Here is a 25,922-nt window from a genome sequence, read left to right as displayed (position 1 = left end):
AAAGATGATCAAGAGAGAGCAATGTAATAATAAAAATGACAGGTTAGTTTTACCCTACTGATGACTAGTCATTGCGATAGTAATCCTGCTCAGTACGAGAGGAACCGCAAGTTCGGACACTTGGTACATGTGCTTGGTCGAGTAGCCAGTGGTGCGAAGCCACCATCCGTGGGATTATGACTGAACACCTCTAAGTCAGAATCCCATCTAGCTACTGCAATGATACCGTTTGTGCCTCACGTGTTAAAAGGCAGTGCTAGCCGGAGTTGCTTTCTGGCGATGAGGCCAGTAGAATGGAAGTATCAAGGCAGCCGTTGAGACTATGCAGCAGCTGCTTCCTACGCTGCACCATTCATGTGTGACGTGCGGCACCAAATAGTCTTCAGACGGCCTAGGTACTGTTTTGAGTGTGTCGTGCTTAGAAGAGCTCCCTGGAACAAGTTTTTCTTATAGAATTTGTAAATACAAAAAGTAACCTGTATAGGAACATTTTCATCACAACTCACATTTATATCATTGCCCAAATAATGTTCTTTAACTGTAGTATTTTACCATTAGATTGAGTTTCAAGTAATGCCAAAAAATAGGAATTCATTTTTTTGTAACTATATAAAATAATTTGTCAATGCCAGAAAATCTCTATTGACTTGATAGTCTAATAAGATTTTTAATTGTTTCAGTTAAGGGATATTATATCCCATATTGTTTCTTAGCCAAATAAGAAACTGAAAGAGTTTCATGCCAAATATAGAAACTATATAAAGTTCGGCGATTCCAAGCGTAAGCAAATACCTGGATAGTGCAGCAACTGACCCTTGAAGGTAGTGCAAGCTGAGGCAGCTCATGTAAAAGGTGGAGCAAGCTCCAATCACTATTCTTGATATTTACCCATAATGTGAACTTAACTCCTACGAGCTGTATTATTGTTCAACATTATGAGAGAAGGTCACTACCCAGACCGGTTTTGACCTTTTTTGAGGTTCCTCAATTGGGCTATAAATTATATATTTAGTTTAATCCTTTATCCAAGTGTAAGCAAACAAAGTTTGTGCCTGAAGTATCTTCAGGACTGGGGCAACTCGTGGCAAAGGTGGACACCCTTCCTATAATGCATAGCATTATACATGTCCACAAGGAGATGAGCTTTGCATTATGGGATACTAAGGCAAGTGATGTGAAGTTTGTCCACCTTTGCCACAGTCCTGAAAAGAATTAAACTAAATACAATATATAATTTAGTCTAACCAAGTGGGGGGGGGGGGGAAAGCTGCCAACATCCTCAGTTGGGCTGTTTAGAATTACTGATGATGAAAATTGAGGCCAGTGTATTAAGCTTGCTAATTGCATGTGTTCTTTAGTCCAGTTTTTGTTTTCCTTCATGGGGGGGGGGGAAATTCCCTGAAGGCAAAAATCTCCACCTCTGTATGATCACGACTGTCTGACTCACCTTCAATTGAAAAGCCCTTCTGATGGTTTTTTGTGTACTTAATTAGATTTGAACTCAGACCTCTGAATTGTTGCCAATACAACCAAAGAGTGTTGTCAGTACTAGCTGAGCTGTGATAGTTTCTGAAGCATTACTAAATTGTTAATGAGCAAAAAAGGCTAGGTAATCAATCTTATACTAAAATGTTCAAGGCTGTGTATTATCAAAACAAATCAAAAATTCTAAGGTTGTCAAATATGTACATTAAAAATGGGGAAATGTTAACGTATGTATTTAACATATGGCAGCTTGAACTTGTTCATTTTAGTATATATTCATTCATATATATAGGCATACTTTATAACAGTGTGCTCCAGTGAGCTTACTCTTGAAATACTATTCTCTTGCAAAGGACAATAAATAAGGAAATGACTGCAGACGATCAGGTGCATTTTTCATAGTAACACTATTATCATAACAGTTAAAAACTTAGAGCATTTCAGCATCTGTACTGGAGACTTAATTTTAATGGAATAAAGCTTGAAATGGCTTGAAAGTGTTCTATGTTTGGTGTCTAGAACAGAGACCAAACACAGAACATTTGAAAAAGTGTTTAGTCTCTAAAGCAGAGTTACCAGATTATGTAATCTTTAGTTAACCTACAGTAGTATTATTGTGTGATATTTCATCAGTTCAAAAATAAAACTTCTGCACAGCAGCACTAATTTGGCTTAATTTACATCACATCTTTAAACTGTTGGAATTCAACTTAGAAATATTTTCAAGTTGAATTTTTCAATTATTGGTATTGTTTTTGCAAAAACTGCCATAATCAAACAAGTGGATGGTAGTACTATTGTATAAATTCAAATCCATCAAAAGTCACATCACGTTTATAACTGGCTTTTTTTTTAGCTTATGCTCCAGACAATTTGTTTTGAATAGTTTTGCCATTACAAATGGTCCAGTTAACATCAAACTGCAAATCCTAAATTTAATTAAATTCCAACCAAACAAGTACAGAATTATTAATTATTAAATAATAATAATTATTATTTACAGTATCTCCATGGAGTGCAGACTCATTGCAAGAGACCCAAATCAACCATTATACGCAAATCCTATCACACCTCTCCTTGAATCCATTCACCGCCAGGGAACTCATAACCAATTCTGGCAATCCATTCTACTTAATAATGGTCAAATCATGGGATTGTTTTAGCATCAAAGCTGTGTAACTGGAACAAGAGAAGACCTCCACCTAGCCTTTATAAGGAATGCAGAGAACACTGACTGGGAGTCTTCACCTTCATGTGGTTCACTCTGTTAGTAGGTATCCACTAAATACTGAACACATGGATAGGCTGGCAGTTTGGGATTTAGCTAAGCAAATTGTATTTTTTTATTGGTTTAACCTAGAACAATACAGTAGTGAAGTGTCATGCTGGCCGAGATACTGCCTCATTCACCCCCCACACACCCACATCACCACCACTGTTTTCATCAGAGAACCAGGGTGAAGAATCAACTGTGTATTAAGGCTTAAGTGCTGGGAGGAACTGATGTTAGACTTAATGGAATAAAGCACAACTGGAGAGGAATTAAAAGTTCAAAAGACTGGAGTCCTAACAGTTCAGTGCCCTCTGTGGGCATATATCATCAGCTGTATAGGAAGTGAACTGGGATCTGAGTGTTAGTGTTTCCCATATTTTGTGAATTTTATGCAACCATATTTGTTCAAGTTAGGCTGATTTCTGAGGGCAGATTGTAAAAACATTCTTTTTCTTCTAAATTTGCTGCAGTGGAACATGGTGGTCTTCTTCCAGTTGATTCTAGAGCCTGGTCTACAAGTTCTGATTGACCATAATTGTGACAGATGTGTTTGTTTTTCTCAGCAGATAGTGGCTGACACCTCTTCCTGTTTGTCCATAGTAGGCCAACTTGCAGAAACAGAGAACTCACACCAGGAACTGAGAAGATGGGATGGCACTTTGTGGAGTGGAAAGGATAGATAGTTTTAAATGGGGTTGAAAGTTGTGCAGAAGTCATTTCTTTAGAATTCTGCTAGAGTGATGTCTGGGAAATGAGGTTAAATAGAGAAAACATTATTAACATCTTAGCCAGATAGGTTTGGGAGAGGCTGAGTCAAGAAATTATGTTTGAAAATTCTCCATGAAAAAAAAAATTGTTGAGTTGGTGGTGGTGGTGGGTGCAGGAATCTCTGTTTTCGAAGAGATATATGTGGAATGAATGGCAAAGGGAAGAGATGTTATATCAGGAGAGAGAGAAAAAAAGTGTTCAGATGTCATTTAAGGGAGTACTGGTGAGCAGTGAGGTGATCTCAAAGCTGACTAGGATATCTATATTATTAGTTAGTTCTAAATTTAAAATTGGTAGGTTTTTATTTTTTATGTATGATGTGGTATGACCAGTAAAGGGAAGGGGAATCCATAGCATCTATTTGCAGATCTTAGGGAGAAATTGGGTTTGTGGATTTTAGGTGAGTTTTTTTTTTTTTTGTGTGTGTGTGTGTGTATGCATATGATTTCATGAGGCCAGGAAGATACCATTTTGAGTAGACTAATCTTTTGATCTGAGATTTAGTGGGATCATAATCTTAATGGTAATCAGGTAGAGTGGTCTCTGAGAATGGTATCCTTTTTTATTGCATTCACTGGTGGTTTATTCTTATCCATTCTGGTGATGACTACTGTTATCTTGACAGAGCTTCTTGTGGGCACTGAGTTTGGAGGATGATTCATTTTGGGAGGAGAAGCTCTAGGTAGAATGATGGTTATGTTGAGCCTAATGTTAGCTATTTCTGGAGTCAAGTTACAGATTCCACATTCAATGTTGAATATAAGATATAGAGGTGGTACTTTTTTTTTTTTGGTGCAATGCCAAAATTGTGACCAAGTCTTATTAGGGTGACATCAGCTTCATTAACTTTTTTGATGACATAACTACGTTGCAAAGAGGTTGAACTTGAGATTCAGATTTAGAATTCAAAAGATTGTTGTATTTTAAAAGTTTATTTTTCACGTGGTTAGACTATAATAAATTTAGTTTAATTCTTTATCCAAGTGTGAGCAAACAAAGTTTGTGCCTGAAAATATCTTCAGGATTGGGATAAGGTAGTACAACACTGGGCAAACTCGTAGCAAAGGTGGACCAAGCTAACATCACTCCTTTTGGATAAAGGATTAAACTAAATTTATTATAATCTAACCAAGTGAAAAATAAACTTCTAACATCTTTCTCTAAATCCAGAGTAATTTAATAAAAAGGTGGCACACCTTTTGGCAACTCCTATAGGTAAAGATGACCTCGCCGTTGCTTCTGCCTGGTATCTCCAACTCTGGGCCTGGCTCCCACTGAAGAGACCTCAATAAAGGTCGAAACTAGTCTGGGTAGTGGCCCTTCCCTTAATGCATAACATTATACATATCAATGAGGAAATGTGTTTTGCATTATGGGAGATACTGGGATAGGAGTGATGTCAGCTTGGTCCACCTTTGCTACAAGTTGCCTGGTGTTGTACTACCTTACCCCAGTCCTGAAGATATTTTCAGGCACAAACTTTGTTTGCTCACACTTGGATAAAGGATTAAACTAAATTTATTATTGTGGTATTTTTTTGATGTGCTTATTTTTTATTTTTAAGAATTCTCTAGATATGACTCGCAGAATCAATTGGAAGAAAACCACATGCTCCATCACAGGAAATTTAGAAGAGAGTGACTGTTTTAGAATCTGCAGCTGCCCTCAGAAATCACCCTAACCTGAACAAATATGGTTGTATAAAACTTCCCAAAATATAGGGGAAACACTAATACTTTAAGATCTCCATTACGATTGTAGTCTTTTAGCAATGTGTTTCACTTAGATTGCACGTTACAAGTGTCATGTTGTACTCCCTGAAGATGTCTCTGTGACAGACAAAATATTGGAAGAATTCGATATTTTTAATCCTTTCCTAGTGCTATATCTTTCCATTAAGCCTTTAACAGGGTGAAAAGTCATCTACTGGAACAGATCTACTTCAGTTATGATGAAGTAGATCTGCTCTAGTAGATGACTTTTCACCTTTCTTCTCGTAATTGAAGATAGGCACCATCAATGGAAAGAAATTGAACTAGAGGAGTATCATACAGACATAATTGATATTACTGAAATGGGAAAGATTAAAACAGGTGCAATTCTGTTAAATAATAACTATAGGATGTTATACTCTAGCAGTAGTGATTAGAGGAAGAAGGAAGAAAAGAGTGATGGCATTCAACTAAGCTCATTTCTTGAGTGTCAGGTAATTTCAAACTGGAGAATTAGACATTCACTTGTGGGTCTCACAAAAGGTCCTGAGGAAGAAGTAGAGGAATTTTTTTAGTTTTTAAAGAAGGCAGCTCACATAAAGAAAACCAAAAAGTTGTTTGCTATCAGATAATCTAAACAGCAGAGTTGTAAATGAATCCTCATCATACAAAAATATTTTTGGTAAAATTTGGAGGAAGGGCAAAAATATTACTATGTTATATACTGGGTGATTATAAAATAATGTCAAGTGTTCAGAGCCTTCTAGCAAGTAATGTATTGGACGAAACACACCAATATTCGGTAGATGTACACAGCGGAACATGGGGATTCGATTTAACGAAAAAGAAAAAGTACCAAAAGTCACCAACAGGGGAAATTTTGGCACTGTTTACTGACTAAAATGCATTATCGCATTTCTTGTGAGCGATCATACAATAAAAGGAAAGCCTGAGATTTCTTATCATTCGTAGATGAACTGCTTTTCGATGCCTCTTACCTTATGTGAGCGTGCTTTGTTAGTCAAACTCTATATCAGCGGAACAATAATGCCAGTGTTTGTCTTCGTGATTTTCAGCATATGAAAAATTTACAAAAAGGACCAATTAGCGTAACAAACTTACGAAAACTGATTCAGCGATTTGAAACTACTGGAACTCTAAGCAGTGTAGGTAGGCAGGGGATGCAAACCAATCAATCACCAACAAGTTGCAACTGCTATTGTGGAACAGGAGATGACGAATGTGCAGGGTACCAGTAGTGCACGAGCAATATCCTGGCAAACGGATATCGCATACACAACGGTGTGAAAAATCCTACATCAGATGTCAAAGTTTTACCCCTATAAAATCAGTCATGTTCAAGAATTGTACCCTGGTGATGCGACCATACGAATTGACTTATCTTTGAGATTCTTAGCACGCATGGACGTGGCAAATTTTATGGAGTGACAAAGCACACTTTTATTTGAACGGTGATGTTAACACATGCAACTGTCGCATTTGGGCTGCAACTAATCCGCACGTGTGTCTGCAGATGCCTATCCACTCACCCAAAGTCACAGTATGGTGCAGATTTACGGCATCTTTTATCATCGGTCCAACATTGACTGATGATAAAAGATGTTAGCATTGCCAGAACGGGTCACTGGTCCATTTTTACGAGGAAAATCGCAAAATTGGACCAGTGACCTGTTTTGTCAATGCTAACAGGTATGCCAATATGCTACAGAACTTTGTGGTTCCACAACTTCAGCAAAAAGAGGATGTCTCGATTTGACCATCTTCATGTAGGATGGTGCACCACCCCACATTGGACTTCAGGTACAGCGTGTTTTGCAACAACATTTCTCTGACAGAAGAATCATTAGTCATGCATTTCCCATGCCATGGCCACCGAGATCGCCTGATCTCAATCCTTGTGACTTTTGGTTGTGGGGATTTCTTAAAAGCATTGTGTATCAAGGACATGTACCCGATATTCCAACTTTGAAAGATCGAATGTTACATGTGAGACAAATCAATTCCGATATGTTGTGAGCCACTGTGGAAAATGTCGTGCACCATATGCAGTTCCTGGAACATCAGAATGGTGGTCATATTGAACCTCATTTGTAATTAACAATAAACATCATGAAATTGATGTGTGCTGTCTCTCATTTGCCATTTAGTCATTCATTAGTCACACCTACTAAAATTAATTTAGCAGCACCAAAATTCCCCTGTTGGCGACATTTGGTACTCCCCCCCCCCCCGTTAAATCCAATCCCCATGTTCCACCGTGTACTTCTACCGAATATTGGTGTGTTTTGTCCAATACATTACTCGCTAGAGGACTCTGAACACTTGACGTTATTTTATAATCACCCGGTATATATATATATATATATATATATAAAATATTACTATGTTATTGTGGACAGTGATATCTTCAATGTAGTTCAGGATACAGGGGAAGTGAAATAAAAAGTGATCACCATTTAGCTTTCAGCAGGATAAAAATGAATTACCATATTGAAAAGAAAAATATGTAAGAAAGTTTTAAAAGGAATTAAAATCAAGCAACTCTTAGAACTGAAGTATAAACAACTAAACAAATATTATTCAAGAAAAAATAAGACTTTGAAAATAAAAACCAAATCCTTTGAGGTTCTGTGGCAAACTGAAGAAAATATTGATTTAGCTAGAAGGCATATGGTTGAGTTGTATGCAAACATAGAAAAATCATAAACCTCACAGTGAGTAAGTGATGAGGATCCTGAAAAGAAGAAAGCATATTGAATGTTCTTAGCAAGTAAGTCAGCAGATAGCAAGAGAATATATTAAAAAAATGTTACAAGAAAATGATGTGTAAAAGTGGCAAACATGTCACTGGAAGACTTTGGTAAAAATATAGAAGCTAAAGGTGGCAAAATGTTCTGGAGGCGCTTGGAAATACGAAAAAGTGTATTTTAAAAGAAATCAAGAGATAAAAACTAAAGATAGATATTCTCAATGTCTGTTGGACTGTGAAAGATTGTTAAATGAGACAGGCAGTGGCAGAACCATGGAAGGAAATATTCAAGGAAAATATATCCTTGAGGTAGAAAAGGCCATCAGAAACCTGAAATTTGGAAAGACAACTGAAATAGTGTTTGCCCAGGAATACAAAGGTATAAAAATTTTACAATGGCTCCACTGTATATTTCACAAGGCCTAGGCTGAAGATTTAATTCCTCTGTTTCTAAAATTTAAAATTTTTCAAAAAGATCTCTCACTCCCATGCTATAAATTGGAAAATTTACCTATCTTAGAAAATTTCAATGAGTTCTTTCACTATAACAAATTAATAACCAAATGCAACAGTTATAGAAAAAGACTGGCCATATTGAATTTCCTTTAACACTGATGCTATGTTGATGTTTAGAGAGGTCATTATAGCAACAGTTGACCGTTAATACTGTAATGTCACGTAATTCTTATGTTCTCAATCAATATAATGCTTGATTTAAGATGGTTACCTTTGTCATTATTTCTTCGTTAGTTGCCTTCTAAAAACCCAGGCAATAAAATTTGATCAAGTAGCAAAGATGATATTGGCATATCAAGAGCTATTATAAGTACATATCCAAACATGCCTCATGCATTAACATCATGTCTAACTCAGATATTTTTGTACTTTCTCACATCCCTCATAACACAACATGAAGTTTCTATAATGAATTTGCTTTAGCTTAGTAACACAGGCATACTACATATCGCAGTATATAGCATAACACTGGTATACTACATATCGCCTACATAGTGCAATTGAAAGAACGACAGTACGTTGCACCCTTCAATTGGAAAAGGCCTAAGTTCAATTCTTGTCATGATGGGAGGAATCTTTACATAGGCTTTTTCAATTGAAGGTGAGTTAGCTGATTTCATATGGAGGTAGCAAGGTGTTTTCTGCTGGAAACTGGTTTTTTCATCCTGCATACAGACAAATTGTCCTTCAGGACACACGCAATTTACAGACAAAAAAATACTAGCGGTGGCATAGACAATTGTGATGGAGGAAGTGAGTTTTTGGACTCCTTGGAGTTGTCATGAAATAATAATAATATCATTGCTTTTTCTATCTTTTTTTTCTCACTCATAGATGCATGTAATAGTTTAATAATGTTTTTGAGTTGTATGCAAAGATAGAAAAGTCATAAACCTCACAGTGAGTGTAAATGATGAGGATCCTTTATATATATGCATGTGTATAAAGCATTTATTTACATCGGATACACAAACAAAAAAATTTCAAATTTTTGCAAATAAAAAAGTTATTCTGAACAGCTTGGCTTAAGGGAACACACCATTAAGTTTTTCCATTTCGTAGTGAGATGGTTATGTTTATGAATAACCATAGTATTAACTTGTACAGTTGATCCTTAAACAATGCGGTGGTTAGGCTTACTGTTGACTGGAAGCCTTACCAATAACATAAACAGCCGATTAATACACGTTTATTGTGTATTCATAATACGTATGTACTTTTTAACAAAGAATTGAGCTAATGTAGTTTGGTGGGCATTCTGTTTCTTTTATTCATGCAACTGACTGCATGGTCCTATTGCTTCTTCTACTCTTCTGCAAATTTTACTGCTTCTCTCTTCATTGGGGTCTGCCTCTATGCATTGCTGCTTAAAAACTTCAATTGTATGAAAAATATTTTCAAATTGTTTCTGTGAAATCTCTTTTGGTTGACTGTCAGTGGTTAAATCTCTTGAACATTATCATTGTCAATCTCATAAAAACCCAGTTCCTGCCCAGTGTTGGCAGTTTCCTCAAAAACATTATCCATTTCATTTGAAAAGCCTCTAAAATTATTTGCACAATGTGCTTCCAAACAGGTCGCATATTGCTAGCAGTAATTTCGTTTGACTTTATAACCAGGTTGAGATTTCTCTGATTTGGCCAGAGAAGTCTTGGAAGGCATTTGCTTCCAAAAAAAGGGACAGTTTCATTGACATTAAATGTGTTGGTCACAATAGCCCCCTTTTTTTCTACAATTTTCTTCAAAATCTCTGAATAATTTGCAGCCATCTACTTCTGTGATTTGAACATTATGTAGGCTATTTCTCTTTTTGAAATGCTCAAACCACCCAGCACTAGCATGGAATTCATGTTTTCCATCATCGAGAGCCCTTTCTTTCAAGGTTGATACTTTTGATTTAATAAGGATAATTAAGATAATGCTTAGCAAGATAACTTTTTGGTTACAATCTTCAATCCATGTAGAAAGAAGTCTCTCTAATTCAATCATTATAATACTTTGATTTCGAGTGGTCTGCATACATGTTGAACTTGAAGCCTTACCTTTCTCTTTGTATTCAACAGCTTTGCTTAAAATTGCTCTTATAGTTGATTCACACATTTTGTGTTAATGTCCTATCTTGGCTCTGGACTTGCCTTCATTTTTCTTTCAAGTTTTTCTTCTAATGAGATTACTTTTCGAATCTTTTTCACTCTTTTACTCATGATTAAAGGTTGGGAAAATACTTTAAAATAAAAGTAAGGAAAACAATTGCAAAGGAGGCACGAGATATGATCAGCAAAATGCTATGTAATTAACAAACGGCATAAATTTTGGTGGTAAATTCTGTCTAATTCAGTCATTATAATGGTCTGCATGAATGTTGAACTTGAAGCAAACTTGCCTTTTTCTTTGTATTCAGCAGCTTTGCTTGAAATTGCTCTTATAGTTGATTCACACATTTTGTGTTCATGTTCTATCTTGACTCTGGACTCGCCTTGTCCATTTTTCTTTCAAGTTTTTCTTCCAATGAGATTACTTTTCGAATCTTTTTCACACTTCCACTTTTTTGCTCACTCTTACTCATGATTAAAGGTTAGGAAAATATTTTAAAAGTAAGGAAAACAATTGCAAAGGAGGCACAAGATATGATCAGCAAAATGTTATGTAATTAATCGGCATAAATTTTGGTGATAAATTTAGAACATGTTGCACATGGAAATAATATAGTATGACATTAAAATAACTGTAAAATGTTTTAAATCAGTAACTAAATTATTTCATCCTGATGAGTGATTTTTTAAAATAGTTAGCCATAAAAAAATGTATAGATAAAAAAAATTTAAAATCTGTGACATTTATTTTTAAGATGCATATAAGCACACTAATTGAATTTTAGAGGTATAGAGGGGAAAAAATGACATTAATCAAAGGATTGCTGTAGCTAGAGGAAAGAAATTATTACACAAAATAAGGAAGTAAAAATACATTTACTCTACTGTACAGTATTTATTGATACTGCAAGTTTGTCGTCTGTTTACAAGATGGATGTTATTTCTTTCAGAACCTACATTAATATTGTCTTGTATGATACAAAACACTAGATGTTTTATGTATTACTAACACTACACTTCAAAAATGAAAAGATAATGTGAAAAAGAAATTTATATATACAGGTATAACAATTCATGCATTGATAATGAAGCAGCAGCAATATAATTGCTTTATGGGAGCCTAGTGCAATCGATGCAGTTCCTGGTAGTCTAGCCTACACACACTAACAAATGAATCATTTATTTTATGCTAATTAAACTTTATACAGTTATGATTTAACACTGATCTTTACATTTGTTTACATTTCTCTTGACTGCAAATGGCCATGTACACTAAGTGTCTCTGTGCGCAAGTTTTGATAAATTTTAATTTTTTTTTATAATAAATTTGTATATATTTTATGGTAATAAATGATAAAATAGACTAGTATCTACATATTTTATGACATCTTTTTCTTAATTTTTTTGATATTTCTAAGCTACACAGTTCGTCTGTGAGTTTTTTGAAATAGTCAAAATCTCTAAAAAAAATTCCAATATATTTATAAAAAAAAAAAAAAAAAAAAAACTGCATATAAGTTGACTTGTGAAGTTCAAACCCACATTCTTCAAGGGTCAACTTATAGTACTTGTCACTTTACTCAGATGCACTATCAAAACCCAATACTGCTTTTATGAAAAGTAAAGCATTTCCTGTACTGCTGCTTAGAGAAATTAAAACCAGATGTCTTACAAAATAGTATTTTTAGAAATTTATAACACTGATTAAATAATTACAGGAATAAAAATTAAGAGGAACTGCAAAACTGAGAACTTTGATATACAGTGGAGTCATGAATTTGTTTCAGAACAGATAAATTTACAAATATTGGAATGAAGTAATAGAAGCTAAATTACAAATAAAAACAGGCTACTTAGCAATAATTGGATTGTGTTTCCAGAAGACTGCAGCGAGCATGATGGCATCGAGTTCTATGGTTATATATTATTAATGCAAGAAGCAGACAAATTGATATTCCAGATATATGGAGAAATGCTTTAAACAAAAATGGTAAATTAATGGATTTTATAAGATAAAGTAATGATTCCTTCTATAAACAAATTTACCTAATCAGTAAGAGAACAAAAACAGATTTTAAAACAGTTTTCTTCAGCTGTCAGAGTACATATCCCAATCTATCCCAATGACTTTAACAGGCCTTTAAGGCCCACAACCTTCCAAGCATGCTTGGATTTCGTAACCGAAATACGAGGATAGAATGGTTACTCCTATGCCTCAAGGTATTCTTGGCTGTATCGCTGTGTGTTCACGGGGCCAGTTTGCCTGCTTGCGGGATGAAAAACTGGCGGAAAAAACCCTACTGCCTGCGCCCAAGACTGGCTAACTTGGCTAAACAGAGTACATAGAAGCTCTGAAATAAGTACTGATTTATTTCTTGCTAAGATAAAATTAAGATTACCACCTACATGGCTAAAATTAATGAAGCAAAAAAAAAAGTATGAAGCATAGTTATAAAACCAGACTTAAAAGATACGAAATATACAATTTTTTGCCTGTAATTCTCAGTTTTTTGTAACTTCAATTTTTATTATTGTGTTCTACCTTTAGTGGATACCTGATGAAGGCTGTAAAAGGCTGAAACTAGTTGTATCATTTTCATTAAAACAATATTTTATCTCTGTTTAAAGTCATTAAATATCTATTTTTAATATGTGTGTGTGTGTGTGTATATATATATATATAAGGATCAAATGCTGGTCTTGAAATTCACGCTTGCTCTTGTTATCAATGCAGGGAGTGAGAGGTGTGATTGAAGTCTGATTAGCAGAGTAATGAATTACTGACCATTTAAAACTATATATTTAGAAATTTATGTACATTTAATCATACAAATACAACATTTATTTTACAAATGATATTCTATCTTTTTCAATTTAGCTACTTGAATACAAATTCTACCCTGCAGTTCTTTGTGAGCTGGTTGTAACTTAATTTTCCCAAGCAACACGCACACTTGTAAAGGCTGGCTAGAGCTTACGTTGATGTGTATGGCCTATGTTTAAGCAACAGAGTGAGATGACGTGAAATGGTTATACGCACGCATGAAATCACAGTGCTGCTGCAAGGACCCTGAAGCTCCTACACCCGAGCAAGCCAAGGTAGCTTTGACTAGAGGAGCAAGCATCGGTCTTAGATACAAAAAAGCAAAGCTCAATTATTGCCGCACAAGCTTAAGACATCTACAAAAATAAAAGCCCAAATGGAATGCTTATAAATGCATGCATGCATAGCAAGCATGGAGAATTTGCCCCTGATATATATATATATATATAGATCTTGAAAAAGCATATGATAAAGTAAAAACATGAATTTAGTACAAGAAAGAAAGCTAAACAGCATTTGGCAAGAATTACAGCAGGGAGTTAGAATGAAATGTCTTCCATCTAACTATTTATTATATACTTAAATGAAATAAAAAAAGTAATAGAAAAAACCAAGGTAGTAAACGCTAATGTGACCAGGTAAGATAATGGATTCTGAAGATTAAGTTAAGGCATTCAAAACCTAAAAGAAATAGTTGAAGACTTCAAGATAATCTCAACACAAAAGAGAAATCCAAAATGGTGACTTAAATGTCAAGCACCAGCTAGAAGTAAATAAACTGATAATAAAATTTCAGAACAAGTTTTTTGTTTTATTTAGGATTCATGTTTTCATATGAAAATGATAAGGACTAATAATATGAAAATCACAAAATGCCTAAATAACAGGTGTAATAAATTCTGTACTTAACCGTACAAGTATAGACTAGATTAATATTTATAATATATGAGCCACTACATAGAAGTGAAATTTGGACGATGAAACAAAGAAGAGTAATATACAGTTGATTTGCTATAACAAACTAACCTGATTTCCAAACTTTTCAACCAAATTTCCACAGGCTTGATGTCTGTTGAAATTTGCGTGAAGTCTGCCAGAAGGAAGACGTGTGATAAGTGTATCTAGGAACAGAAGTGTGGTCTGATTTTCAATCTCAATTGTGAACTATTATGTGTTTGTTTAGGTGGCTAAGGAAAGTATGTCTGGGACCAAAAACATCGTCAACGTATCTAAGCCAGACTGGGTTTTAAAGGAGAGGAATCTAAAGCATGTTGTTCAAAATGTTCCATATAAAAGTCAGCAATAGAGGGGAATAATGGCAAGCCATGGCTGTGCCTTCTCTTTGTAGATAGAAAGCATTTTGCCATACAAAATACCAGAACGTAATACATGCACAAAGAAAGCCGTTGTATCTGGAAGGAATTGGTTTTTTTAAAAGGATTGTGTTATTGATTGGGACATTAGTAGAGGGCAGAGACATCAAAACTGACCGATAAATCATGTTTTTCTAACGTAACATCTTTGTTTATGTTTATGAAGTGTTGCGTGTTTCTGATATAGGAGGGGGAATGACCTACCAACTCCTTGAGTGTTGCCGCTAATTTCTTGGCTAGGTAATAATTCAGGCTGTCTATACCTTCGACTATCAGTCGGAGTGGTGTGTTTTGTTTGTGTATTTTTGGTAGACCGTAAATTCTCGGGAAATGAGCATAGTGAAGGAGTAATTTTTTTGACTATCTTCGGACCATGTAGTAATTGATTTAAGTAGTTTCTCTGTTTCTTTTTTATTCTATTGGTGGAGTCGTAGTTAACACATTGGTATGTACTATTGTCCAATACTAGTAGATTCATTTTTTCTAAATAAGTGGTTCGGTTTAGAACAACCGTGGCACTTCCTTTATCGGCTCTAGTTATTACGATGTTCGGATTTGATTTTAATGATTTCACTGCTGTTAATTCATGTTTAAGTTATTGTTTTCTTATGATTTATATTTAAAATGTTGGCGGTTTCTAAACGTATTTTATTTGCTACGTTGTTTGGGGTGAATCTCAAGCCTCTTTCAATATTACAAATAAAATCCACTGTGTTTATCTATCTGGGTGCTACGGCAAAATTTAGACCTTTGCTGAGTAGCGAGAGTTCATCTTTGTTTAAGGCGTGGTCGAATAGGTTAACTACGTTACTGTTACCTGCAGGCGATTGGTGGCTCCTTGTTTCTAGCTTCTGGTTGGTTAGCGTTCACTGTGAAGAAATTCGAATATGTTCGTTGGTTTTGTTGATCTTTTAGTCTATGACATTTAGATAAGAGATTTTCTTTCTTAGTTTGAAGGATATGGTTCGCTGTGTTGTCCGTAATCTTTTCGAGGATAATCCGGATATCTGCGTTCAAATAACTTGCAAGTTCAGGTTTTACATTTTGTACCTGGTTTTGAGTAACGGCCAAGTTTTTTTCTGATAACTAGCCTGGATCTGTTCTCTGAGTAACGCTTTGGTATATTTGTTGCGCCTTTGTTGAGTTAAATTTTCTCTTTAGTTTGATGCAATTCGGAATGATATTACTGTCTCTACAGCGTTTTAAAAAAGCTAGTCGATTGATCAAACCAGAAACACGAATCTTCAACTTACCGTATTGATTGCATCACTTGTGGGTCGAATCTCCATGAATTATCAGAATCCTTTCTTTTAGTGTTGCACAGTGATCACCATTCATTTTAGAAATTATGGACTTTACAACCGTGTTATAAATAACTATTTTAATTTCCCGACGTTTCGACCTTCATACATATTAAGGTAATCATCTGGAGTATTAGAAATTATGGACTTTACAACCGTGTTATAAATAACTATTTTAATTTCCTGACGTTTCGACCTTCATACATATTAAGGTAATCATCTGGAGTATATACAAGGACAAGCTGAGTTACATTTCACACAGTAACTGTGTGTGTTTCATATCAGAAACACGACACTTCATAAACATAATCAAAGACATTACATTAGAAACAGATGATTTATTAGTCAATTTTGACGTCTCTTTACGAATGTCCCAATCCTTCTTTTACAGAACAAATTCCCTCCAGATATAACGGCGCTCTTTCCGCACGTATTACGTTCTGGTTATTTTGTATGGTAAAACGCTTTCTACCTACAAAAAGGCAGCCATGGGCTTGCCCCCCATTTCTAACTTTATATGGAACATTTCGAGCAACATGCTCTAGATTCCTCTCCTTTAAAACCCAAAGTCTGGCTTAGGTACGTTGATGTTTTCTTGATCTGGCCCCATGGCCATCAGCCACTTTCCTTAGCCACCTAAATAAACAACACAAACGCATACAATTCACAATTGAGATTGAAAAACAGAACATACTTCCGTTTCCAGACACTTGTCACATGTCTTCCTTCTAGCAGTCTCCTTCACTGTTTACCAGAAACTAATCCATACTGGCCAATATATACACAAACTCCTACCATCACCCAACACAAAAACTAGGTGTCATTATTAGTCATTTTTGAACATCTGCTCCAATGAACAAACTCTGAAAGATGAATTTAAAGTTATCAGCAATACTTTTCTAAAAAATGGTTACAGCCAAAACACTAACAAAATTCTCTACAAGACCTCAATAAAAAACAAAGATAAGCCAGACTACAATAAAACTATAACCATTCCTTACATTAAAGGGACATCACATAAAATAAACAGAATACTACAGAAATACAACCTCAAAGCCACCTTTAAACCTCCTGCAAAATTAAAAAGCTTACTCAACTCATCTAAAGACCCACTCCCTCCGCTGGCCCATACTGTATTTATTGCACCTGTAATCTATCCATATATAGAGGAAACAGGATGCACAATTCCTATCAGACAAAAGGAACATAAACCACACATTAAATATAAAAACTATGTTGATTCAGTTAAAACATCTGCAACACAAAGCACTTGAAACCCAGGGAACCGAGAAACCCTATATTGAAACACTAAAGCATATTTACAATAATGTAACTTATGTAATTAAATTATATAAAAACAGTGAAAAGTTCACAATAAAAAAGGCATCTGGCAAGGTGACACCATATCGCCCAAATTATTTACAGCTGCACTATAGGAAGTTTTTAGAAGCCTTGATTGGGAAACAAAAGGAATAAACATAAATGGAGAAAGGCTGCATCATCTGAAATTTGCAAGTGATATTGTCCTAATAGCAGATAATCTTGAAGAAAGGCTAAATGAAGCCTCCAAAGTAATTGGATTAAAAATAAATAGAGAAAAAACAAAAATAATGATGAATAAATACATAAACCATAGAATTGTCAAAGTTGAAAACCATGAAGTCACTTCATATGTATATTTGGGCCAACTGTTGTCCTTTTAGGATTACCAAAGAAAAGAGATTCAAAGAATCCACCTTGGATGGATGGCTTATGGGAAAATGAGAGAAGTGACATCCCTATAAGTCTTAAAAGGAAAGCTTTCAACTAGTGCATACTTCCTGTCCTGACATACAAAGGAGAAACATGGACTTTAACAGAAGCCTTAAACAAAAAGCTGAGAACAAAACATCGTATAGAGAGAAGTATGCTAAAAATAACATTAAGAGATGGAAGACAAATACCTGGATAAGATCTCAAACAGGTGTCATGGATATTGTAAAATACATTAAACAGGCTAAGTGGAGATGGGCTGGCCATGTTGCCTGATGCGAGATGGACTAGAAAAACAACAGAGTGGAGACCGAGAAGAAGGTGGAGGGATGAACTGAAACAAACTGCAGGAGTGAGATGGATGGGAGAGGCAGAAAACCGAATGGTCTGGAAAATCATGGGGTAGACCTTCGTCCAGCAGTAGACAGAACCAAAAGGTTGAAGAAGATAAAGATGATACGAAATACACAAACAAAAGCAATACTTGTGCTGAAGATGTCTTTCAACTTAGTCTGTCCTCTACTTCCAACCACTCACAATAGTTATCCCATTAATCTTTTTGACTCCCGATGTTCAGTCATAAAATCTAATGAGTTCCACTCCCTCCCTTTTTAGTAACATCAGCTGGCCATGTTGCTGCAATGCAATGCTGTGTTATTTTTCAAGTATCAGTCTATAACTATCCGATGACCAGAATCTTATAGCTATTTTATTTGCAAAACTTTTGTATGCACTCTATGTGTCATTATTATAATGCCTTACAGTAATTTTATGTTATAATTTGTACATTATACTATAAGCAAAGAGTAAAATTAGCTAAAGAATAATAAAGCAAATTCATTTTAGCATTCAGGCATGTTTAACCAATAACCTATCCTTATGATTCATATAATATCTAGTGATTTCTGACCATATTAATTTATGACAGAGTTGTTGGAATAGAACCCAACTGCAAGTCAAGAAATGTATGTATTTAAATTTTTGAAGTTTAATATCCACATTAGAGGTCTTGTGAGGTCAATAAAACAGCTTGCATTTTTCAAAAAATTGCGATCACAATCCCTCTTATCCTTTGGTACCCTAGTTTTGGAAAAAATAAAAACTTGAACAGTGCCCAATCTGGGGAACATTGCAGAACATTTTGGACAGAAATTTCTGCATAGACAGAGTAAGAATCGCTGTGGTTGAGAAATCAATCTCCAGTATACAAATCTCAGGTTGTTTTCACCATATATCTTCCCATCAGTACCACAAAAGAATGTAATAATCTTGATTTGAGAACCAACTTGTAATGTGTTATTCCAACCAACATCAAAAGCAGCATGCTTCAGACATCTTTTTTCAAGCAGAGAAATGACAGGCTCTCCACCAAGAATAATGATATTTTGTTTAGTTTTTTTTTAGTTTGAAGTAGTTGTTTGGAATAATGCTTAACTATGGAGGCTATAAAGGCCAGTGTATTATTTTCTATTAATTTCATGCATCGTTTTGTGGCATGTGAGAAACTAGTTCCCAGGAAAGAAAATCCTACCACTTCTGTATGAAATCAGCCAACACCTTCAGCTGAAAAAAAAAAACCTTTATAAGGTTCAAGATTACTTGTGTGCTCATAACTTGATGAGCACACAAGTGTTGCACTCTGAATTGTCATTTTTTGATGGAGAAGAGTTGCCAAAAGGTACAACACATAGTGACATTTTATAAGCTATTACTTAACAAGTTACAACTATGAAATAAATAGATTCTATAGTGTATACACCACGTGGCAGTCGATTGACATTTAGATCACATAGAAGGAGCAAACATCCAATGATGTACAATGAATTTTAGGGAATATCAGTAAAATTTTCACAGTTGTTCAAACTCAGTTGAGTTTCAAAGATTAACTATAAGTTAGTTAATCCTTAAATCATAAGGATTATTTTTTTTATTGAAACAATATAACTTGTACATTTTATCAATGCAATATTTATATGTAAAAATGTATATATATTTAAAAAAAAAATCAAATCCAATAATGATGATGAATTAGAAAAGAATGCTTACATTGATGTAAAATATACAATACATTTTTATAATAAAAAATTGTAAGTTTTAAAAGAGGTATACCGTGAGTAGACATATCGATACAAAATTATAAATTTATAATTTTGTAGCCATATCGTTACAAATTTAAAAAAAAAAAAATTGTAACAAAGTAGAATATGTACTGAGGCGGTCTGACTTTTTGTTTATAGCCAGAAAGTTCTATGAGAGAGAGATTATCACTGCCCTGAGTATTACATCAGTTGTTGCTAGAGTATATATGAAAATATTTTCAGAGTTCTGTTTTTCCTTGCAACTTTTCATCAAGTAGATATTCACCCATGCCAGTATTCATTGCATCTAGAATGCTAATATAGCGATATAGACTATCAATTGATTCAACTTGTTCTTCCAAGAATTCAGATTCTATGAAATCCATTAGCTGTAAAGCAAACAAATTAAAAATCAAATTTAATAAATTAAGTTGATACATCAAAAACAATGTTAAAATTAATTTAAATAATTTTTTTAATATTTAATCCAATTTAAAATTTGTCACATATCTGAATTGCTCCAAATATTAATTTATATATAATAATTCAAACTAACAGATCTTTTTCAAGAAAATCCTTTTCTTTGCATAATTTTAAAGACATTTTGCATTTTACTAGCAGGAGGGTATGTGTGCTTGAAATGGACTGACTGCATATGAAGAACATGGTAATGTTGGATGGGCCGATTAGTAATTTCCAGTAAAGCAACTAAGAAGGCAGTATATTTTGTTCTATGGCATTTCTGTATTTTGCAAATGAAAATCCCAAGTTGAACCAACATATATATGAAAGACATGAAGCTAGACCTGAAAATTTTCTAAAAGATATGAAGGAGTATTTATTTATTTTTATTTTAAACTCAGACCACTTTCAATCTTAGAGATCTCAATGTCTTCAAGTTTACTACCATACTTTGTAACAAAGCAGAAAACTTTTCTATAACTATCTCTGATCCAGAATGTTAATATGGAGATACACCATTTTATTATTTGTTTACAGAAAATATGACTAGCACTGATCTCTTCCAGTCTAGCTCCCAGAAAGTCAATGAAATGGTCCTTTATCACATCTCTGAAGTGTTGGCAAAAAAAATTCATTAAGGTTAAAAGCATGCACCTGAACTTTGGAATCTTCTATGGCATTTCTGTATTTTGCAAATGAAAATCCCAAGTTGAACCAATATATATGAAAGACATTGTGTGAATAGAACTAGACAGACTTCCTTGCCTGGTAAAGTCTTTAAAACTGCACTGGACTTTCACTGCTGAAAGTCTAATGCAGTTTGCCATGTGAAACTTGCTTTGGATAGAGAATGGTGGAAGGCTCTTATCCATGATGGATTCAATCTGTCTTGAGGACAGAAGAGAAGGTTTTTAAAGCAATTATTTCTTTTTGTGGTATGTTGCTTTTAGGTGGTTTAGATTTGGTTAAGATGCTTGTTATATCTAAATGAACATTATTGGCTATTGAAGGTGGCAGATTGTAGATACTTCGTTCATCATGATATCTAGTTTTGAAACTTGCTTCAGGCAAAGTTATGACCTTGACTGAGAGCATTAGCAGCTTCTTCTGTAAGTGCCTGTGATGATAAATTTATAACTACCCTCATGAGCAATATTCCCGGTGATACTTGGAAACAATTCCTTTCGGAACTCAACTCGCCTCACTTATTCATACTTTCACGTTTTCTATGAACTTCATTAAGAGAGCTTTTCAATACTTCCATAAAGAGAATAAGTTCAATGTTCTTTTCGAAGAAAACTTAATTAATAATGGAAGGATATTTTATATCTATTTGATTTTAGAGATAAACAAATAATGCTGTTTCATGTGATTTAATAAACCATTCTAAAGGCAAAATAAACAATCTTAATATAATACAGCTGTTGATGAAAACTTTAAGATCGGGTGGTTATAAATTTATCATCACAGGCACTTACAGAAGAAGCTGCTAATGCTCTCAGTCAAGGTCATAACTTTGCCTGAAGCAAGTTTCAAAACTAGATATCATGATGAACGAGGTATCTACAATCTGCCACCTTCAATAGCCAATAATGTTCATTTAGATATAACAAGCATCTTAACCAAATGTAAATCACCTAAAAGCAACATACCACAAAAAAGAAATAATTGCTTTAAAAACCTTCTCTTCTGTCCTCAAGACAGATTGAATCCCTCATGGATAAGCACCTTCCACCATTCTCTATCCAAAGCAAGTTTCACATGGCAAACTGCATTGGACTTTCGGCATCGAAAGTCCAGTGCAGTTTTAAAGACTTTACCAGGCAAGGAAGTCTGTCTAGTTCTATTCACACAATGTGACCAATCAATTGTGTCGCACCAATTGACTTGATGCTATTTAAGTATGTTAAGAATTGTTGAGTTAGGGATATTCAAATCTTACAGCACTTGTGTATTAGTCTTATATTCTGTCCAATGAGTTCTGTCTATTTTCCTGAAGCATTTCAATTCAAAATACCAACAGTTTCCTCTGTTTTTTTTTTTAAAAAAAGGTCAGTTTCTGCCTTAGACAGCGTGGTAGTATTCGATTTTTGGATAATTTTATTTTTAGAGTTGTAGGAATTTTGTTTTTTTAAATTTTATCAGGTTTATTCATCATTGACCATACCATTTAAATTTGAAGTCACGTATGCTCCTAGGTAATTAAAACCATTAATTTGTTCTGTGATTTCCTGATTAAGTTATCTGTATATATCTTCCAGGTATCTTCTAATTCATTACCTTTGTTTTACTTGAATTTATAATCATATTATAATTTCTGCAAGCTGGTATTGTAGATTTGGAAGGCAGTACTTCTTTTAATGAGTTCTTGGATGAAAATATTAAAAAGGCATGGGGAGAGTGGGCATCCTTCCCTAATTCCGTTCGATTTCAAGCTTATAGTTGTGATATTTTTATATTGAACTACTGCACTTGTATTTTGATAGTAGTTTGAAGCAAATCTTAGTCTTCAAAGTCTGTTTTTCTTTAATATTTGAATAAGTTTTCTTCTAATGACAGGATCAAATGCTTGTTTAAAATCCACAAAACAGCAATAAAGGGTAAGAATTTGTTGTTTTAAGGATACTTGCGACATAAGACTGAATGACATAATCACGTAATCACAAGAAAGATATTTATTTAACCAAATATTTCGGTCTGGAAATAGCAGACCACCGACGATGGTCTGCTATTTCCAGACCGAAATATTTGGTTAAATAAATATCTTTCTTGTGATTACGTGATTATGTCATTCAGCAGTAAAGGGCTTTCCTTGGCCCATGCAATTTCATCCAAACTATGAAGAATAAAGATAGGGCTAGTTGTTGACCTACTTTTTTCTAAAGCCAGTTTGTGTTTCTATTAGCTGTTTGTAAATGTTATTTAGACAATTCTGTATTTTTTTTTTATAAAGATTTTGTAAGAGTCGCAAAGAAGAGTAGTTGGCCTATAATTGTTACATTTTTGATCACTTTTTTTATGTATAGGCAAAATTTTGCCTATTTTCCAATCATTTTTTGGGATAGTCCCAGTGAAAAGAATATTATTGAAAAGTTTGATTACTTGTTTAATTAGATCAGATCCATTATTATAGAGCTCTGTGGGTATTTCATCAATTCCAGGTGCTTTTGATGATTCCATTTGATTAAGTGAATATATTACTTTTTCTTCCAAGATTATGGATGCTGTATCTTTCTCACTGGTCAGTATATGTGGGTGAAAGCTGTTACCTTTAAAGATATTAGAGAAGTAATTGGTAACACATGTTCCATTTCTCTAATATTTCTAGTTACTTTGTCTTGAGAATCTTTCATGGTGAGAGGTGAAGGAATGTAGTCTTTGGTAATCTCTAACTGAGAAAAGAGAAATTTGGAGTTTGAATGTAATTAGGCTTCTGTACATTTGTTTGCTTTATCATTCTGCCAATCTGTTTTTTTTTTGCATTTTGGAACATCCTTTCTAGCTGGTTTTGTAGGCTTTATAATATATAGTTCATTCAGATGTTCTTTAGTCTCTTTTCTACACCCATAATTTATCTCAAGTGTTATTTATTGTTTTTTCCAGAAATCTGTCTGTTAAGAGGCAAGTGATCAAGCTTGTGTAAGTGTATTAGTTTTGTCTGTAAATGAGTTCCAGAAGAGGTATAATAGATACCTTTGCCAGCTTATAGTGTAAGGAATGCTCCCTACATTGACAGATTGAGAGTTTGTGGGTTACAGAAATTGGTTGATAGGCAGAGAAGAAGGGATATGGTAGAAAAATTTTAGTAAAGGGTTTTCATAAGATTGATGCAGGGGAATATTTCAGCAGTGGGACAGTGGTGGAAGAACAAGAGTCATCCCTCAAAATTAAGTCAGTATGATTAATAAGGTTTGAGGACGAGATTTTTTGCTTGGAGAGTGGTGAATAAATGGAATGCATTATCTGACTCAGCTGTGAGCACTTTGTCTGTAAATGAGTTCAAGAAGAGGTATAATAGATACCTTTGCTAACCTGGCAAAGAACACTTGTTTTGTCAACCTTTCCTCCCCATTTTGTTGAAGTGATCATGACAGCTGAGATTAGCTCTGCTAACAGATTCCTGAATACCAACAATGGCAAGTTCTTTCCTAATATCCTCATTTTAATATGATACTGCCATTGATGTCATCTATTCACTGCATATTTTCAGAACTCTCATGTCTTAGATCTGCTGTCTTCTTTGATCAAGTGTTTTTATTTCTAACCCAGCTCTCAGGTCAGCTTATACACTGAACACATCTAATACATTAGATTATATCTAATTTACTGTTTTAACTAATTTCTTTCTTGTTCCAAATAAATTTATTCAGCTGCCTTCCCACCATACCGGCTTTACTAATTCTGTTGTCTATTTCTATATTTAATTCACCATCTCTGCTAAAAATTGTGTCTAAATAGCTGAAATGTTTTACTTGTTCTATAGGTTCACCATTCAGGTTACAATTGATGGTTTCAGTGTTTCTGCCTATTTTCACTGTCTTTGTCTTTTTACTGCTGAATTTCATGCCAAATTTATTACAACAGTTATTCAATTTATTCAAGGAATCTTGCAGACTTGTACTGGATTTATTCAGAAGTATAACATCGTCTGCATAAAATAAATATCACCAATTTTGATATCAGATTTAATATCACTTTTCCTTCATAATGTGATCCATACAGATAATGAATAACAGTGAATTCTTGTAGATAAATTTATACGTTGCAAATACATAACTGTCAGATTTTAGGGAAAGACAAAGTATACTAGAATATTAATTAAAAACTTGAGTACTTCCTGTATTTCAGTAATGTTACATTACCAACTTCAAGGATCACAAAATAATGATATGTGCATGTAGACACTAACACTAAACAAATATGGCTGAAGAAAACAACTGAAGTCGGTCCTAGAGTCCTAAAGGTGCCCCCTAATGGGCTAAATTGGGTTGGATTAGCTGTTGGGCTGATGTTCTTAGAATGCAAGCTTCCCATATTTGGGGCAGTCTCATGCATTCAAATTTGTTGAGGTTTGGGGAGTTTTTTATTTTTTATTTTTAGAGCTGAAGCTGATTCCAGGAATAATCTCTCATATTTATACTTGCTGTGGTGTAGTAAAATGGTTTTCTTCCAGCATATTTTGTGGTGGGTGTCCAAAGCATGGTCAACAAGTCCTGAGTAACTATATTGGTGGAACCAGATATCATATATAGTCCTGATGTTAGCTGTCCTGCCTGTTTGGTCGTAGTAGGACAGTTTGCAACTACAAGGGACCTAGTATACGCCAAGGAAGGTCTAGGGGAAGTGGGTGGTCTTTAGTGGAGTGGATAAGAGATGCCAATTTCTTATGGCTTGTAACAAGTTGTCAGGTCATTTTTTTTAGGATTTTTGTTAGCTTTTCAGAAGTACCCTGGATATAAGGAATGGTGACAGATTTAGAACATAACAGAGGTTATGAAAGGGGGGGGGGGGCTGT

General features: G+C 34.4%; 2 protein-coding genes across 2 annotated transcripts in view; one reads left to right on the top strand and one right to left on the bottom strand.

Moving 5' to 3' along the window:
• The window catches only part of LOC150106405 (protease-associated domain-containing protein 1), a 45,926-nt gene extending 31,229 nt beyond the window's left edge, over positions 1–14,697 (top strand). The window contains exon 6 of the mRNA XM_090393125.1: positions 13,496–14,697. The gene's annotated coding sequence lies outside the window, so the exon portion shown is untranslated. The remainder of the gene's footprint in view (positions 1–13,495) is intronic.
• A 5,135-nt stretch (positions 14,698–19,832) lies between these two features.
• Positions 19,833–25,922, bottom strand: part of LOC150106404 (soma ferritin-like) — a 44,390-nt gene continuing 38,300 nt past the window's right edge. The window contains exon 5 of the mRNA XM_090393126.1: positions 19,833–20,334. Within this exon, the coding sequence (XP_090249252.1) occupies positions 20,185–20,334 (150 nt within the window). The 3' untranslated portion in view covers positions 19,833–20,184. The remainder of the gene's footprint in view (positions 20,335–25,922) is intronic.

This window comes from Typopeltis vanoorti, chromosome 5 (genome assembly GCF_054136105.1).
Source record: "Typopeltis vanoorti isolate ZY-2024b chromosome 5, IOZ_Tvanoo_1.0, whole genome shotgun sequence".
NCBI classification, from domain to species: Eukaryota; Metazoa; Arthropoda; class Arachnida; order Uropygi; family Thelyphonidae; genus Typopeltis; species Typopeltis vanoorti.
The sequence above is the reverse complement of the archived record's forward strand: the minus strand, read 5'-3'. Positions and strand labels throughout refer to the sequence as shown.